The sequence below is a fragment of the Anser brachyrhynchus genome, assembly GCF_964034855.1.
Source record: "Anser brachyrhynchus genome assembly, chromosome: 2".
Lineage (NCBI taxonomy): Eukaryota > Metazoa > Chordata > Aves > Anseriformes > Anatidae > Anser > Anser brachyrhynchus.
The window spans coordinates 159,139,868-159,159,147 of NC_137695.1; the positions used below are offsets into that span (position 1 = coordinate 159,139,868).

At 47.1% G+C, this 19,280-nt stretch overlaps 1 protein-coding gene across 11 annotated transcripts in view; it reads left to right on the forward strand.

The window, feature by feature from the left end:
- The window catches only part of ADGRB1 (adhesion G protein-coupled receptor B1), a 258,665-nt gene that overhangs the window by 56,419 nt on the left and 182,966 nt on the right, over nucleotides 1–19,280 (forward strand). For all 11 annotated transcript variants that reach the window (XM_080580828.1, XM_080580829.1, XM_080580833.1 and 8 more), the window contains exon 2: nucleotides 15,999–16,919. In XM_080580828.1, coding sequence (XP_080436954.1) covers nucleotides 16,172–16,919 — 748 coding nt within the window. In that variant the 5' untranslated portion in view covers nucleotides 15,999–16,171. The remainder of the gene's footprint in view (nucleotides 1–15,998; nucleotides 16,920–19,280) is intronic.

Here is a 19,280-nt window from a genome sequence, read left to right on the forward strand (position 1 = left end):
GAAGAGCAAAGCAAAGAGGAGTAAGCATAAATTGTTCCCAACCTTGACACACACTCCTTACTTTCAGAATTCACTGAATTAAGGGTTTTGACTGTGTTTTATGTTTTTCTCCTGATCTGGGACCTGCCTAAGCAAGCATATTCTGTAGCCATTGATAAATTCTTCACCTATGAATCTGTTCGTCCCTCCGGGAGCCCACCAGAATATTTGGCCTCAGAGCAAGCCATGACAATCAGTCACAGTGTTTAACCACACTGCTCAGTCAGATCAAGCTACCTGTTTGCCAAGTAACTCTCATATTATTTTGGGGGTATCTATTAAATATATATATATATAAAAAATGTGAGACCTCCATGTTCAGCCTGATTTCAGCTGAGACTGGATCATGCCCTCATGCAAGTAATGAACAAGAGGGAGTATTCATGAGAAATTGGACAAAGTGTTTTGACCAGTAACCACTGGCCTACAAACGACAGGAACTGGGAACAGAAATTCCATTATTTCTTGTAAACATTAAGACAAAAATAGAAAAAAAAAAATCAAAGGTAAAGGAGTTCTGTTAAACTGCTTGTTGCCATAGCTACTGTATCATCCAGAGTATCCAGGAGGCACACAGGATTTCATTCTCTTCCCAACTTTTTCACTGATTTTATATATATATATATATATATAACTTTTATTTTTATTTTTAATGAATAGGAATTAAGAGAGGAAATTTAGGAAGGGGAGACACTAATTGTTCTTTCTGATGCATTAAGCACAAAAAAGCTTTGAGACTGCTGTGAAGATAATTGTCTGCTGTCATCTGTGAGTTGTCCCAACCTTTTCTTGTTTCTGAGACAAATAACTTTACTCTCTTTAGAGAGAGGAAGATCCCTACAGTGGAAGATCTTCCATTATCACTAACATCAGAACCCAGGGGTTCTCATAGCATTGCATCTTGAGGAAGGTGTGATCGATATGAATAACCCTCTTTTGCTTGCTCTCTGGGTAGACAGCTGTCCAGAATCAAGTGGGATTTTGGGGAGAGAATGAATAATTAGAACAATATTCATTTTCCACACTAAAGACTCATTGTATTTTCAAATACAGAGGAAGGAGAGCTCCTAAAGAGCTTATAGAAAATGCGAAACTGAGGATGAAGATACGTCTTCTGGTATTACATCTTTCTATTACAGTATCTATTACATATTTTTTGTGTGACAGTGATTTGGAGATGCCAGAGACATGAAAGGTTCAGGAAGGCTACTCAGCAATGTTGCTCTTTATAGTTAATTTTCCAGCACTAAGACAGGTTTAGGTTGAAATGAATTGATTAATGCTGAATCCTCTTCTCTTGGGAGGCTGTGCAATATTACACAATACTATAATCTTTTAAAATTATGAGAACAGTGTCTCCCTAATCTCATTGTTATTGGCCAACACAAATAATAGGAAAAAAAAAGTGTAATTACAGTGGAATTATATTGCAATTAAAATGTAATTACACTGCATTTTTTCTGCTCAATCAATAATTATTTCTGTTGATATAATAAGAACATTAACTGCATGAGTGAATGGTTTGTGTTAGCTCTCATGTCCCCTTGTCACCTGAATTTAATGTACACCACGGCAATGAGATTTACAGTAGTTATTTTCAGGGACACTATAAACCCTCCAGTCACTTATTTTGCAAGATGCAAGGATACGTGTGCACGTGTGTGTGTGTGCATGTGTACATACCTAAAATACTACCACATGTAACATGTCCTATAATTACCAATTCTATTATTACATTATCATGCAATTATATTGCAATAATAATATGTATTGTAATGGAGTATAATTATATTACATTTGTATTTGTGGTATTAAAGTGTGTCAGAGAACATACTTATCATAATTACACTGCAATTGCTCTTTAACAAGAGTGGAATTAAAGTCATCATATTATGAAATATGACAGTGTTATCTTTATATGTTATTTGTGTTAAAGTACAGCTTAGAGGGCCTTTTAATTGGTATCTGCTTAAGAAGACAGCAATCTTCCACTGGTAGTAGAGAAAAGACCTAGACTGAGCACTAGTAGAGGATTCTGGCTCAACAATATTTTTGGCTCGGGGTCTGGATCCCTATTTTGAAGTCCAGGTTCTGTCTTCCCATGAAGTGTCCTCACTGAGCAGTGCTGCTGTTGAATCTGTCCATGGAAACTTGTATCCATCATTTCCAAAATGCCACCCTGCTTCAGATGGCCATTTCTTTCTGTGGACTGCTCAATGAGCCCAGAGTGGCTGGCTCAGATTTGCATCTCTGCCTTTTAGTCAGCTAAGGATAGTTCAAGCTAATTCTTTATTTGTATCTTCCAGCTGGTCCTGCCTACATCTTAGACATGTGGTTAGAGCATTATATCACTTTTCAGCCAGACTGGGTTAAAAACCCACCTTTTCCCATATTTTGGGACAACTTATGCGCTTTTTCTTAAACAGGCTTCCAATAAAATGCACAGGTTTTAGAGGACTTTTTATACATTCTAGTTCAACCCACAGGTTATACTGGCACAATCTGCTTTATTTTCTCATTCTGGTTCTGGGATCTTCCTGAATCTTCCCCTGGGTCACTCAGCCTGGTGAAAGCATCTTGTAGTTGAGGTGAGAGCACTGAGTAAGGAGGTAGAGATGCAAGCACACATCTTCTGCAGCACCCCAGCCACAGGGATAGTGATCCCAGGCAGGGACAAGGTCATGGCATGCTGCAGGTTCACCTCCCAGATCACATCAAAGCCCTCTGCCTTCTGTCAGATGTGGCCATTAGACCTTCATATCAAGCGAGGCTGAACTGGAGATCCTGAAGTGCCAAACAAGATTTCCTGTCCAAAATCTGGTCACTGCTCAATGGAGCCAATGAACTATGCAATGCTTCAGCTGCCTTAACAAACCAGTGCCAAAGAGGCTGAGATTGAAGCAACCATTCCTCATCTCATTAGCAAACATGTTTGCAGATGTGTGGGCTTTACTCAGGTCAAAGTGTAGGGGTGTCTTATCGAATTGACATTGTCAATGCAGTTTGTCCTCTGAATTAAAATGTGTTTCTTGAGAAATGTATGCACTCTTATGCCTCGATCTGCCAAAGGCAGAAACAAACAACCTGAACGAACATTTCCTTTCTGCAGTATTTATGATTCACCAAAACAATTGCTCTTGGCAATTTTGCAAAGCAGGAACTTTATTTCAGTAAAAATTAGTTGGACAAATATACTGCAATGTAGGCTTGGACAAGAATGTGTCTGAGTGTGTGGGCTTCTTACAGGATATTCAAGGAGCTCCAAGCAGAGGAGGATGAATCAGGATGAATGAGCGAGAGAAAAATCAAGAAGATGCATAAAGAAGATCTTTACAGCTGCATGAAAACAATATATAGGCATTGAACTCAGGAATAAAGAGACAGATTCCTGGCCCCACTGACGTCAGCGAGGCTTTATAGATTCAGTGAATAACTTTGGATTTATAATAAAAAATGGGTGGTGCTTATTTCCTAAGAAAATAGCTACCAACTGTACAAGTTGGTTCCCACACTGCTTGAGTTCAGTCTCTAAATTCAACTGATTATCAGAGACCTCCAGAGACATGATGGCCTGAGGGTATTAACTCTGCAGCTGCTGACCGTCTTCATGCCATCTCCTTTCCTCTTTTCATGTCCTGCATCTATAGTTTTGCCTGCTATAAAGTTTTTTGTTGTTGTTGTTTTTTCCTTTTCCTTTTTTAACCATCTTTCTGAGCTTTTTGGAGTTATCCAAAAAAATCATCATCATTCGAATCACCTGCAAAATGCTGCCAAGTGTACTGCAGGGGGTCAGCAGTTCATATGGACATGAAGAGAGGGAGAGGATAACTGAATGAACCTTCTGACAGGGTTTGGCTAAGTTGGTAAAATGAGGTTTCTATCCTGCTCTAAATATTCTGAGCAGTTCAGAAGAGGTGCAGGTCATGTTCAGGGTGATGCGTCACTGGACTCAACCTGTGAACACAAAGTAGAGATGTGAGATCCCTGTGATAGGTGGGAGAGTTGATATATGTAGGAATGTTTCAAGCATAACTTGATTTTTTGACTTCTGAAATTTCCACTTTCCATTCATCTGTCTCCCCTACCATTATGGTACATGTGTTTATCAGAGGGCTGGGACACTTTTTTAATTTGCTTTTCTGGACTCTTATTTCATCAAGCTCCTTTTTGAGCCCATAAAGTGAGGCATCACTTCTGCTGATAGTTGGTTTGGGGGTTGTTTGGTTTGTGGGATTATTATTTTTTAATTATTATTATTAATCAATCAGAACTCATAAATCATAATCTCAAGAAGCGCTAATGCTTTTTGCATGCCTTTGAGTCTCCTTATCCATAGTGCTAACTGGAGACCGGAGGCATTTCCAATGAAGTGCACAGGGCTTGTATAACTGTATTTTCTTGCTGAAACTTTGTTCTGCTGTAAGATTTCCTGCTGACTTGTACCTTTATTACCTGGGTTACACAATAAGCTTCAAGATTGCCAGAATGGCAAGGACTGAAGAAGAGCAATGTAGCAGTATTAGCTGTTTACCACAATCCATGTCCAGGATTGCTCTGCTTTCCCTGCAGCAGGTGAGATAGCAAGAAAACAAATAAGAATTTCACCCAGTGCCATTAGGAGCGAGTGGGTGGACGGGACCATTTTCACCAGGGTCCCTCCGACTAGCATGGACCCGAAACAGCACCGTTTCTGCTCAAAATAGCACGCCACAGGCAGAGACATTTTGTTTTTGTTAAAAGCAAACAGAGTTGCTAAGAAACGAATATTGCAGAGACGGAAATCCACAAAAGGTTTGACAGTTACCGAACAGTGCCTGCTAGATGGAGTGTCTTAGCAAATACGGCCATACGGACAGCAGAGAGGAGCCAGCCAATTCCCTGGCCGTGCATGGTTCTTCCAGCAAGAAGTCCATCGGTCACTTCTTTCCTCCTTGCCTCCATCATGCATGTTGCTGATGGGGTCTGACAGACCAGAGGTGTCAGAGGGGCAAGGCACAAAAAGACCAGAGGATTTGCTAAGCTGGGAAGACTGAGTAGATAGAAGGCTTTGAAGGACATGTCCTCCAGCATTTCTGTCTGCCAAGGCTGGGAGCAGTGAAGAAGATCAGTGAGTTCTTACACTTCTTCTCATCTCTACTCCTGAAGGAAAGGCTTTGGAAACCATTCCTTAGCACCTTTTTGAGTAGAGTCCCAAGGACAAGTCATGAAGTTGGGAGTGTGTCAGAGATGACTGTCTCTTAGAGCCTGGTCACGGTGATTGACCCATGATGAAGGTCTGTGACCCTCTTATTACCAACGTTCCCAGGGGGTGGGAATTCCTCCCTGTCTTTAGGTAACTGTGGAGCCTCTGGGGACAGTGGTGACCTGTGGCTACACAGGCTTCTATGCTTTCACCTCCACTATGTCCCACATCAGGCAGGCAAATTTTAACTCCCCTAATTTCACATGTTAGGAGAAGAAATCTTACATAACTTTCTTATCAGATGATGACTGACACACGGAAGGTACCCAAAGATGCTGCATTTCAGTCTGTGTGTGACTACGTGCATGGGGATTCTCCTTGAAGGACACCTAGAGAGCAGCACGGATGGAAAAGACTGCTGAAGTCTGAGATGCTCAAGGGATAACATGATGCTTGATTTAAACCTTGAGAATCCAGAGGTGAGCACTACCTGGAATAACTCAGGAGCCATCTCTGTGTGCAGTGGTGTTATTGTTAGTTATGTTATTCAGGACGGTGGGCTCAGAAAAAAAAAAAAAAGAAATATTAAAATAGAAGATAAAAGCAAAGCAAACTAAGGCTGAGCCAATCTGATTAATAAAGGATGCCAGGAGTTGGTGTTAATTTGTGTCTGATTTAAAGTGCCTGGTGGGTGGAGAGAGAACAGCCCACAAGAAGCAGCTGGGCTCCTTTTCCATCCCCCAGCCCTGCTGTTGGTGCGGCATGGTGGGGGAAAGAGGAGCACACAATCAGGCGATTCATCCCCACGCTGTCGCACTTTCCAAAGGCAAAGGAGAAGAAGAGAAAGGGGGAGAGGGAGAGAGAAAAAAAACGCAATCCAGTTCTCATGAAAAGCACCGGCAGCAAATGTGATGCTTCTGCTTGTCTAACCAGGGTCAACCCATCCCATCGACACTTACCAGCCCTGAGATGTTGATGGGTAGCCATGACGAAAAGGAGGAGCTGGACTAATGCTTTTTCTTGTCTGGTTGCTGGGGTCAGGCATGCTGAGTGATGGAAAGCCCTAATCAGCCATGGTGGAGCTGGCAGTACTCATCACCTCCTCCTGAGGCCAAAGTTCCTAATTTGTTTGCAGAGCTGGGTGAGATGGAGACAAGCTCCCCCAGTGACTGCCACTTGCTGGAGGAGTGAGGGGGAAAGTGTTGATGAGATCTTTCATATTACAGCATCCATGGTCCATCTCTTGAGCACCTAACGAGGAGCTTCTCAAAGCAAGTGGGCTGAGGTATAAATCTCTAGGTGTGACCTCATTCTGATTTACTGACCATTAAGAACTACAGACAGAAATCCTGTCTCCAGCAGAAGACAGCTCTGGCCAAAAGGGAGCCATGGGAAGATGCAGGGAGCCTTTTCCAGACCAGAGGTAAAGGTGGGAGCATCAACCAGCTGGCTGCTTTACCCTCAGGTCTGAGCCACCAAAAGTGGTACCTGGATTTGCTCCCTATGGAAAGGTCTCCATCAGGTCTTCCAATGAAATACTGAAGGACAAGCCCTTTGCTATTCATATCCATTCACTCTTTCTGGGGCTATGCCTATCCTTGTAAATAAACAAGGGATTAAAGGTAAACATGAGCACGGTCCCGTGATCATCCAGACCATTTAATTACTTGCAAGCTCCCTGGTGCAGCTTTGGCCCGAGACCGTGCCAGGGCACAGTCTGGTAGATGGCTGAGCCAAGGGACTCTCTCCTGCAGGTCTGTGGGATGAGGCCAGCCCATTTTGCAGAGGAGGAGAGCTGAGGTGTGTGGCTCCAAGCTGTGCCATGCTTGGCCCCAGAGCCAGAGAACAGTCCCTGAACTGTTTTGTTCGGCAGCGTAGACGTAGCCCGTGGAGACAGACAGCAAAAGGGCAAATTAGCATTTAGTTGGCAAGTGAATTTCTGTTCTTCAGGAACAAAAGAAGGGCCATCTGCTCATTGTGTCTCGCTCTCCACCAACCTGTGCTGGATTTCAGCCCATCACTGAATGGGGAGGCAGGACGGACCCTCCTGGGAGTGTCCTGGGAGATGGAGGATACCCACCTTGCCCCACTGTGTTGGCCAACCTACCTTCTGGGCAAAAAAAAAAAAAAAAAAAAGCAGTGATCCCCATCCCCTGGCACGTTCCTGGAAGGTCTTTTTTTCTCTCCTGTAATTCCTGGCTTAGCGAGGCTGATTCCTGAGCTGCACACGTGGGTTTGTCGTTGCGGTGTGCCGGGGAACACCTGGCTCTTTGCGTGCGGGTGAGTTATGGTGAGGTTTCTCTAAGCAGGTGCTGGGCTGGAAGCAGAACGAGCAGTCTCAACATCACTCAGGGGGAAACTGGAAGCAGAATTGCCTGCATGTGGCTTTGAAGCTGTGGTCCATTTAGCAGTGTATTAGATAGGAACCTAAATATAGTCCTGTCTGCCAATGTCCTCAGCCAGAAAGGAAAGCCCATACAAATGAAGAAGCATGTGAAAATCACAGGCTCTGCTGTCATCCCGGTGATGAGGCACCACCTGAGCCCTTCTCAGAATAAATGTAAGCCTTCCTCCTTCAATCCTTCATCTTCATCAAGGCTGACCACAGAGAGCTGACCAACACCTGCCCCAAACCAGCCCATTCCCGATGCTGTACAAATCACTCCATAGCATCCTCCACCATTTCTTGTGATTAAATAAAGCTTGGGGAAGTGCCTCCTGATAACCACCATGCTTGCCCCTCACTACTAAGCCATCCTCCCTCCCAGCTCCCTTTGCTCAAGGGTTCCTGGAAAGAAAGACTGAAAATGGGAAAAGTTTACATCTGGCTTATTTATGTAAATCCCGAACGGCTTGTGGTGCGGCTGATAGATGAGATGCAAGGAATAAACTGGCTCATTAGTGCCTCTGCCATGATTGCTTCCCTTTGCCTGCCTGTGTGGCTACAGGCTTTTTAGGGTTTGTTACAGGGAGCCTGGAAGGCAGCCTCTGCCCTGAGGAGCCTGCAGTGATGGGGGCGGTCTCCAGGGAACAGGGTAGGCGGGTGCCCCGTGCTCCACAGTGTGGTGAGCTCAGGTAGCTGAGACCCCTACACCTCTCCCTTATAAATGCTGGAATGGTTATTTAGGGAAGGAGGAATGTCCCATGCAAGTCTGCATGCACATGAAAATGCTCAAAGATACATTTTCCCCCGGCTGCCCCTTCTGATCTCCTAGGAAGAGTAGGAGACATTTCTGGGACCAGCAGTTGCATCCAGACCATCAAGTCTAACAGCGACTGATGGACTTATCGTCCACAAATTCTCTAATCCGTTTTGGCACTCTTTTATACCTTTAGCCTACACAGCATCCTGTGGCGATGAGTTCCTCAATTGAATTATGAGCCGTGTGAAAAAGTACTTCCTTTTGTTTGTGCTCGGTCTTTGGGATCGGTAAGGATGGCTTTCTGCGTCACGAGGCTTAATTCACTGCTGCTCCCCATGGCCCTCGAGGACCCTGGAGAAAAGGTGCTGTAGAAATGCACATATTTATCAGTGTTTTTTTTTTGTTTTGTTTTTTTTTTGGCCTCATACTCCTGCTGCTCCAAGGTCATGGTTGGATCCAGAACTTCAGAGATTTGGGGCTTTAAAAGGGATCATTTTTATTCCTGTTTCTCTCCACCTTCAGGGCCTATGCTCAACTTGCAAGAAGGGCTCCACGTTCACAGGCTCTGGCTCAGACGTTTTTACACTCTCTATATCTTTGGGACATTCCTGTTCTCCCAACCTGGTGTCACCAGAGGACTCCAGCCCCTTATTTCAGACAGTGTAGGAGAAACTGGAATCACTTGTATAGCAAGCCCAATCCTGTAATTCAAATTCTTACATGCTGCTGACTCTAAGGATGGAGAAAGTTAGACAAGGGAGGGATTTGTATCTGGTTTGCTCAAAGGACCTGTATTTTAGGTGTTTTTTTTTTTTTTTTTTTTCTCCCTACACCCTGAATCTTCATTTTCTTTCTGCTGAGACGTATAAGAAAATTGCAAATCTGAGCAGTACCATGTTAAGGTGTTTCTGCACGCAATTTAAATAGACATTCTCACCGAGCATTGGAAACTGAATACCTAAAATTATGAGCTGAATTCCTGGTGTCAGAAGAGGAAAACATTCTCAATCCAGTTTTAATTGCTGAGATTGCAGCATTGAAAAAACAAGCATTATGCACCTTCAGGGTTGCTGTACAAAACTGGAGAGGCACCAGGACTTGCACCATTGTGGAGCAGCCTGAAGCACATCTCAGGACGTTTCCTAGCCTGGCTTTGTCCCCAGTCAAAAATCACCACCCCTGTGGGCACAGCTCAGGGGATATTAAGCACTGCAATAAGGCTGCTCTGCTTTGGGGACAGGCGATTTAACTACACGGACATGAGCATCATCATGAGCACCCAGAGCCCCCTGAGCAACCCCAAGCCCCGGGGGCTCCCATTTACCTCCCCAGCTAATGACAACGCTTTTACCCTCCCGCTGGCTTTCTAATCAATCGTAGCCCAGTCCCCAGCAGGAATGAGTGGAGAGAGAAGTGGTCTGGCCCCTGCTGGCTTTCTGCCTCTCAAGAGGATGACCTTGCCCTCACAGGACCTCTTGTGTAACCTTCACACCAAAGAATGGGGTGGGAACAGAGGAAAAATGTCTCAAGGGGCTGGTTGTGGAGCATTTATGGGCAAAAGTAAAGCAAGAGGGACAGAAGGAGGTTTATAGGGTTTTCTGGGGAGAATCCAAGGTGTTTTTGGTAAAATGTGGGACCCTTGATGGCAATGAGCAGGAGAAGGGGATACCAAGGGGTGCAGGTGGTGCTGGCATGGAGGAGATAGGAACTGAACATCTCATGGGGGTCAGAAGAGTTGTGTATTCCCCTGGGGGTGAGGAAATGCCCAGAAGCAGTGTGACAGCCATCACCAAAAACCCACTGTGGGATGTACCTTTACAGTATTAACTTGACCACTGGGGTTTAATTCTGCTCTGCTAATGGGAAACTGAGGCAGAGGAAGAGGCAATGTTAAATGTAAAGTTGTCGTGACCCCCATTGGATGTCTCCTGCCAAGAACCCCGTAGACTCCTTGACTTTGTTATGCATTGGCATCTAACCCATCTCCATGCTATGGAGTCCTGGAGAAATTCCCACCCCGGATGCGCTCCCAGCAGGCTGTGCCGACAGCGCTGCCCTCCGTGAGAGGACAGCCGAGGACAAGCAGCTGCAGCTCCGGATGAGGTGATGTTAAAAAACACTGAGCACACACATGACATCTGCGTGCCGCAGCTGTGTTGGGCCCAACAGAAGGTGCTGCAGAGCCCTGGGCTCGGTTCCCTTGGGCAGCCACATCTGGGAGCAGATGGAGCACATCTGGCCCTCCTTGTCTGCCAGGCTTTCCTCCACGGAAGGGTTTCAGGGTCTTGCATTTTAGGGTCCAGTCCTGCTGCTCAGTGCTCCCTGAACCAACTCACTGAAAAATAAATAAATAAATAAATAAAAATTCAGAGTCAGGAACTGAGCTTGACCCCCTGCACCCCTGCCTGACAGTTTTAGCCATGGACCCGTCTTCAATTTACTTACTTTGGAGAGGAGGCTTAAATCTTTAAGGCTATTAAGCTGATATCAGGATGAAATCCTAGAGTGTTGGGAATGAAACACCACCTTCAGCATCTTGCTGGAGCTTTTCAGATCACTGAAGAAAAGGAGAGGCAGCTTTTTACATCCATTTTTGCAGGTGGGGAAACTGAGGCACAGATAGGCAGAGGTTCTTAAATGGGAGCAAGCACCAATCCCGCAGTCAAGATTAAAATCTGCCCTCTGGCTCTCCCCAGCAGTGTCTCTCCATCAGGCCAATGCTGAAGGCTGTCAGACATCTGATTGCTCAGCCAAGGCACAGGAGCTTTGGAGTCTCCTGAAAGTGGTTAAAAGCCTCTTAGAGCACCCCAGCATTTCCCCAGCATGATCCATTTCTACGTTTTATCTCTCAGCCCACTCCCCAGCTCCCCTCTTCACTGAAAATTGAAATGGGATGGGGACTTTGTCCCACAAGCATCCCCACCATGGCATCAAATATTCCCCATCCTATTCATGCTGTTCCCGTAGGCTGTCCCAGTCTACCAGAGTCTACCCCCAAAGCGTGTACCTTTCCAGGATGGACCTGAGAGAAATTTGTGATGAAGGATGCTAGTGTGTATAAGTATCATTTATTAACATGGCAGGCAGGTGAGCATCAGGCTTTCCTTGCACTCAGAAGACTGAGATGGATGGAGGCAGCGAGCAGGATTTTGGTCTCTGCAGCAGCAGAATAAACCTGCCAGGTCATGAGGGGTGCATGAAAAAATGTGAAACAGCAGGAGGGGAACTGGGCTGGACCCTTGGTTTTCTGACCCTCGTCTGCTTTCCAAAGGGGTTTTGGCCAAGTTCAGCTCTCAGGATTTTGTCCAGAGGTAGACCTGACCCAGGGAGCTGGAGCAGTTCCACGAGGGAGATGTGCTGGGTTGACATCCTTTCCAGGATGTTTCCCTCACCTGAAATCCCTCTAGGGGGTGGATGTGCACTGAAGTCAGGGTAAGACCTAAAGGATTTCCCAGTCCTGCAATACCCACCAGTCCATCCTCATACCCCTTTGGGTCCTGCTTTCCACTAGAAGATAAAGGCAAATATTTGTAGATAACTCTTGCTGGGAAGGGTCAGAGTGAGGGAAATCCTTGTAGAAGGCAGAAGAGAGGGAAAATAGATCATTAAAAATAACACTAAGGAAAAGCCTGATTTTAAGCACTGAATTTATGGAGGATGCTCCAGGACTGGTCCAAGCTCCATCCCTCCCTATGTGCCAAGTCTGAGCCCTTCCTGACCTCCCCATGCACTGTTGGGTGACAGATGTTGTGATATTTCTCCAGGCACCTCCACCGTGCTTCTCTCCCTCGCCTCTGTAGCACGAAGAATATTTCCAAGTGGTTGCAATATTTTTTTTTTTCCTTCTGCTAGCAGTTCTTTGTGGATAAGGACAGGGCATATTCATTTCCCCAGTTTTCTCACAGTGACAAGGGACTGAGCTTTTTCAGGGCCAGGTGGCTTTCCGCCGCCGGCAAAAGGGATATTTTGTTTGATATCGGGGGATTTCTCGCAGGGAAATGGGAAGCTCCAGGAAAGGAAGATTAGCTTGATGAGAGTGGTTTTCACCCCGCTGGGGTGTCAGCCGTGTGCCAAGGTCAGGAGGAGGAAAAGCAGAGGGAGGTAAATCCTGGATGATAGCACAGCTGAGCCCACGGGCAGGAGAGAAGGGATTTGAGGTTTGGCAGATCGCTGTTTGGAGAGGTCCTATGGCCAGCAGCGGGGAAGGACGCACTTTCTGCAGTCATGGTTTTGCTATTTTTTTTCCTTTTGATTTTTTATTTTTTTTTATAAAGTGTGTGTGTGTGTGTTTGTGTGCATGTCTAACAGTGCCCTCCATTGGCCAGACCCAGGCTGCTGCTGCGCCGAGAGCCCCCTGCCACCAGCACAGGAGAGGAGAGCGGTGGATGCCCAGGCAGGGAGGCTGCCCTTGCTGTGGGGAAGGATGCTGGGCAGCGCACGCATCCTGCAAAGTACCTCCTGGGGCAGGGGTGAAGTGTGTTTGGGGCACACGGATGTGTGCCAAAACCAAGCAGAGTTGAAAGTGGTGGATATCTCCAGCTTCAGACCCAAATTGTTTGATTCACCGTAACTGTGGGACACGAGGGTGCAGCACCAAAAGGCTTGGCAAGGCTTGCGGGCTCCAAAATTCACACGGAGCAGTGCAAACTAGGTGATTAAACCCCTCAAGCAGTCCAGGTCCTATGTGTAATGTGTGATTCGGTCCCTGCCTGGGTTTGTTTAAGCTGCAAAGATCGATCTGGTTCTGTTTCTAACCCTGCCTGCTCCCGTGGGTGCCAGGGTGGGACGGAAATACTCAGCAAGAGGAAGTGCAAAAAGACTGCTGGGGCTTTGGGCAGTGATGTGAGGATGCATGGGCTGTGCTGCTGGTTCAAATCTCTATTTAAAACCTTTTACTTGACCACCTCGGACACATGTGCAAGGAAATCAAGATGGGAAAGTCTTTTAGACCAAATTTATCAGCTTCTTTCTGCAGTTGCTTGGGATGAAAACTTGTCTTTCAATGGGTACATGCATAAAGAGGGCAACATTTTTGCCCTTCCAATCGTCCTTGAAAAACTCAAACAAGGAATGGCCCAAGGTAATTCACAGTCACCTGCTGTCCTCAAAATTTCCTCCAGCAAAGGCTTCTCTGCCAGTCACATCTCCCGCTGGAAGAGGGAGCATAGCAGAGAGCCGGGCTACTTAGGCACCAGCTGTGGCAACTACCACAGGCGTAAGGGCAAATTAACCTGTGTGCCATGGGTACAGGGTTTTCCACGGTGGGACAATCTGTCTTTTCATGCAATTAATATCAACTCCCCAGCCTCAGGCTGCAACCTCTTGTGTGCATCCCCCTTGGGGGATTAAGCGTGGAGGATCGATCTGTTTGCTGGAATGCAGCATTAAACAACTGCCCATTGCTTCTTCACCACGTGTGTTGGGCCAAAGGTGCAAGTGTGGAAGGGAAGTTGCTTTAAGGAATGATTCCTACTTCAGTAAGAATCAGCTGAAGGAGAAAAAAATATGTTTATGCTCCTTATGGTGAAACCCTCCAGATGGGACCGCATTCAGGGGAAATCAATTCTGAGACCTAACAACCGTAACACAGCGTCCCATTAACGGGCCTGTTTAGTTAAAGTTTGTTGGCTTTTACAGTGTGTGGTTTTTTTCCCCAAAAGGGGCGAGGGGAGTGCGCATTTTGTGTTTTGTGCATCTTTGTTCAGTAACAGGGATGTGGCCGGTGTCAGAAAAGTCAGGTTCGTGGAGGGTGGGAGGGTTGGGCTGGATCCCAGAAGCTGAAGCCACCACCAGGGGCCGGATCCTGACGGTCTCCATCAGCTCTCGGCCCTGTCTCCTCCTCATCTTGTTGCCATGGAGGCACTGCTGGCTCCTGCAGCTTCCTTCATGGGCTGGACCAGAGGTTAGGGTGATCCTGGCTGGCTCGTGGTGGGAAGGTCGGATAGACTTGGTCTTTTCCAAGGCTGTGCCCACTTCTGAACAGCATGAGCTGCGCAGGCACTGCCCTACAACGAGGGAGAGATGAACCAAAGGGTCTGAGACTCTCTGCTCCCTTTCACAGTCAGCTAAGCAAGCACGCTTCACTTACTGAAGCTGATATTTAAAACATTCACAGTCATTTGCAGGCAACCCCTCCTGCTAATCAGGATGACCTCTCCGGAAATTTGTAGGATGTTTGCTTGATGCCTGTGGTTTTCTTTGCAACCAAGTGGTGCTTTGCATTGGCTAAGCAGGCTGCTGTTCCTGAAGTCCAGCCCCCGAGGCTGGCACGGGGAGGGTTGCACTGCAGAGTTCTGCAGGCTGCAAAGCACCATCGGGAGTGAGGATCGGACTTCTAAAAAATTTAAGTGCAAATGCATTTGGACTCCGTGCTGATTAGTGTCAGGTCTAACAGACACGCCGGAATCTGCTGGCAGAGGCTGCAGTGATTTGAATCTCGGATGAAACCCAGTTTGCAAACAGCAGATCTGACTTTCCAGTTCCCTAACCCTTTCCTCTCCAGGAAAAATAAATAAATAAAATAAATAAAATAAAATAAAATAAAATGAAAAAAGAAAAGCTTTTGCAGAAGAGGGGTAATGCAGAGGCAAAACTTTGATATATAGAGGAGCAAAAGCAAGAGGTGAAAGTGGTGCTGCATTTGGCTATTGGCTAGGAGCCTGTCTCCTCCCAAATGCACAGGATGGTCTGTGGGCTTCATCTCTTGTATAAGTGCCTTCTGGGAGGCAGGATTGGGTTTAGCTGCATTACTCGTAGATTTGCTGGGAATTCGTCTGGCTGCTGCAAAAGCTTCCTCTGTTTGCAGTCTGGGAATGGAGAGCTTGAGAGTGGGGTGGGAGAGGGCAGGTTTGGGGGCGGGTGGCGTGGAATTGATGGGGGTGTGAAGAGGATCAGAGCCACAGGCTGCGATGGGAGGAGATGTTTGTCTCCCTACCCCCTTGCAATCAGTGCCCCTCTTCATAGCCTGGGCATTCACCCTAATTCCTTCCTGCCAGTGCCAGCTTGGCCCCTGATCAATAAGATGCACACCCCAGGTGACTGGAGTTATTTTGGGGTTGCAGCCCAATGTTAGCAGCTGAGAAGCTGGGCTGCTTGCACCCAGGGCTCCAATGCAGAGGATCTGAGCACTTGTTTTGTTTTTGTGTTTGTTTTTGTTTTTTTTTTTTTTTTTTTTTAAGACCATGGAAGCTCCTGATATCATCCTGATACTCAGCAGTAAGGTTTGGCAAGGGGAACCTCCCTCCCTGAGGTTAGAGCTGCCCTTTTAAAATTGGTCAGCAGCCCTGGTTTGGAGGAAATACGTGCTGCAGGGCCAGGGAAATCCTCACCCAAGGGGAAACTTCTAATTTCCTCTACCTGATGTGAGCCCAGAGGACAGTAAAAGGAAAGGGCTGGGAAGGTTAAAAGTAAAAGGAATCCCTGGCTGGGACATCCCAGCGATGGGGACACCTCCAAAGCTAGCGTGTGGAAGGTGATGTGGGGCTGCAAACCCCACCAGAGAGATGTATTGGGACTGGGGATGCTGCATGGATTCTTGGCATTGCGAAGGGTTAATGGAAAAAAAATAAAGAACAAATCCCAAATCTTTTCTCTTTCTTTCCCCTCCTCCTTTCCTCCCTTCCCTTTTTTTCCAGGTGTTGTTTATGGCCACAGGAGGGAGCTCAAATCCAGACATGGGAGGATTGGCTTGATTTCGGATTCAGAGCCTCTTAAACTCTCACTTTTCCTCTAAGCTGGTCCCTGTTATGTCCAGGATCTGGCACCTGCTTGACATTTACTTTGAGTTCCAGAGGACCAGAGACCTAGGATGAGGAGCATTGGATCTGCCCTGAACCTGCTTTTGGTATCGCCACTCTACTTTGTGTGGACCGTGGTCGCTCTGGACCTGGCACAAACTCCCTGCACCACTTTGGTCCAGGGGAAATTCTTTGGGTATTTCTCCTCCTTCGCCGTCTTCCCGTTGAACTCCTCTCTCTGCTCTTGGATTATCCAGAACCCCGACCCCCGGAGGTACACCTTGTACATGAAGATCCTCAAACCCACCGGCGTATGTGACCACCAGCACATCCGCACCTACCAGTTCGACTCCTTCCTGGAGTCCACCCGCACCTACCTGGGCATGGAGAGCTTCGATGACGTGCTGAAGCTCTGTGATGGGTCCACACGCTACGCCTTCCTCCAGTCCAACAAGCAGTTCCTCCAGATGAAGCAGACTGCGCCGCCAGGCGTGGAGAACGGACCCGTGCGGTGGAAGCCCACGAAGGCTCAGGAAAGGGACTTCTCGGTGGAATACCTCGTGGTGGGCAACAGGAACCCTAGCAAAGCCGCGTGCCAGATGCTCTGCAAGTGGCTGGATGCGTGCCTGGCCATCAGCAGCAGCTCCCACCCCTGCGGCATTATGCAGACCCCCTGCTCTTGCTCGGGAGGGGAGGTCCTGGATCAAGCCAGCGAGATCCTGGGGCTCGCAAAGAAGAAGGAAGATTGTTACAAGGATGGGATTTACTTGGAGAACTGCATGAGCAGCCCGAAGGACAGCAGCGGAGTGGAGTTCCTGGGTGAGTGAGGGGACAGCCGGGGGGGTTTGGGAGGGAGGGATGGTTGGGTTGTCCCCTCCTGGGTCTCATGTTTTTCCCACCATGTGTGTATCCGAGTCTGCAGATGCCTGCTATGAAAAACTTCCTCGATAATTGCTAGTCAGATCTGGCAACCCCTGGTGGCTTTTCATTAGTGGCTTCCCCTAAGTGTGCCCTAAATTGTTTCACTCCTTCTTTGGGCCCTTTTCCTCACTTTTTTTTACTTCTGCAGCTTCATTGAAGCTGAGGGTAAGTCGTACCTGGGGGCAAGCAGTTCCCCAGTGCAATTAGAAACATCCTAGAAGAGGCAGGATGCAAGCTACCTCCCACGGTGGGCTGCACTCAGCAGCCCTACCAACCCTGTAAATTCATGGGAAAAACTTAATTCCCAAGGCCGGTTTGAGCGAAAGACAGCAGAAGTCATGCTTATTTTGTTCTCAGGATTTCAGCTTCATTTTCCTTCTGGAAGCTTTCAAAAAGAAAGCTCACCACGCTGCTTGTGAGGGGCTATGTGGTGCCATTCTTTGGGTTCATTCCTCAGGTATTTGGTTCATGTTTTTTTCTCCTTGGGATGTTGGGTATGATGTAGGCTGTGCCTGCCAAGAGACCATGAAAGGGGTGGGGAAGGAAGATGAGAAAGGGCTGAGAATAAGGAAGGAAGATGAGAAAGGGTTGAGAACAGGGATGAGATGCTCCTGAGGTCCGATCTTGGTGCGTCACTGCTGCACTGTGCCGGGGAGAGAAACTCTCCTTGCAGCCATCTCCGCCGGTGGCACAGCGACGCGCAAAGCTGGAGGGAACTGGAGGGTCAGAAAGCAAAGCCGCTATTTCAGGGGCTGTGTCAGATCCGCTCCCGTCCCACCTGCCAGCAGGCAGCTTATGTAAACCGGGGGTGTGATGCTAAATGGGAATTTGGGCAGCAAGGAGGGCAGATTCCCATTTGGGCTGGCCGTGGGGGCTCCTGCCTGGCTTTTGCAGCCCCTCTCCCAGGCAGGGGGGGAGTTTCTGCACATTTCTGCAGGTGGAAGGAGGCAAAATGTGCTTGCGGTAGGCAGGAGGTTATCAGGCAGAGTGATTTTCTTGCAGAGATTAGGATATGATCAGGTATCAGTGCTTCCATCGGTGTGTTTTGGGGCAGATTTTGTTTCTCGCCGCTCTGTGAATCAATACGTGGAGTCGCACAGACGAGCCGTAAATCCTACAAATTAGTTCCTCACCTTGCCCCTCACCCTGGCTGTGAGCACACGGGGCTGGTCGCTCCCCAGATCCCAGATTTTTTTTGCAGTGCCCTTTTCCTCCTGTGCGAACAGCTTGCGAGGAGCACCGCGCTGCCCGCCTCCTCAGAGCGATGCGAGCCTCCTTCAGTCAGGTGCCACGCTTTGCCTTGGCTGATTGGAAGATTTATGCACTCAACCCGAGCAGCGTGACCTTTTTCATCGCAACCAGAGGTGAAATTTGAAAAAAGATTTTCAGCAAATCCTGAAGCGGTTCAGGCTTAATATTGGCTTTTGTAAAGATCCCTCCTAGTCCAGTTTGAGTGCTCGAATGTTCCCAGAAAATAAATATGAAAGAGGCTCAAAGGTGGTTGAATCTAAATCCTTTTGGGGTGTCAAATATTTGTAGAGAGTGTAGATTACTTTATTTTATTATTATTATTATTATTATTTTCTGCTGGCTGCTCACATCTGCTCCATGCTGAAGACAAAGAATTAGCATTTTACTGGTGGGATGCCATCTACATGGAAACAAAGCTTGCAGGGCGCCCGGCCTCTCCATGTGCTGCTCTGTCTGTCACTGTGTCTGTTTTGATTTTTGCAAAGGCTTGATCAGGAAGATGGAGGCGAGATCCAATTTGGACAGCGAGCCAGCGATCCCTTAACAGAGTTCTGTGGGTGGAATATTTTGATGGGGTTTCTGATTTCTGAGCACTGCTGCTGGTTAATGCTGTTATTGTTGTCCTGATTGTATGGTAGTATTTGTAGCATTCTTCTTCTTTTTAACGACTTTTTTTTTTTTCCTGCTGCTTCCTGAGTCTTTTTTTTTTTTTGGAGCCTGTCTTGACACTTTTGTCTTTGAACAAGGGTGTATGTGTGTGCTGTACTAGTCTGGTCTGGTGACTTTCACGGCAAGTAAGGAATTGCCAGATACCCAGACACCACAAAAGGTGGAGCCTATTTTATCCCAATGTGCCTCCTCTATACCTGGGATATTTTCCATTCCTGAAGGATGGAGAACACGCCCCCGTGGCCATGTGCTGGACTAGATGCTCTCCTCTCCCTGCTCTCTGGAGATGCTCAAGAGCAGCCCAAGAACAGATCTGGACATACGTTTGGTGGCCAAAGA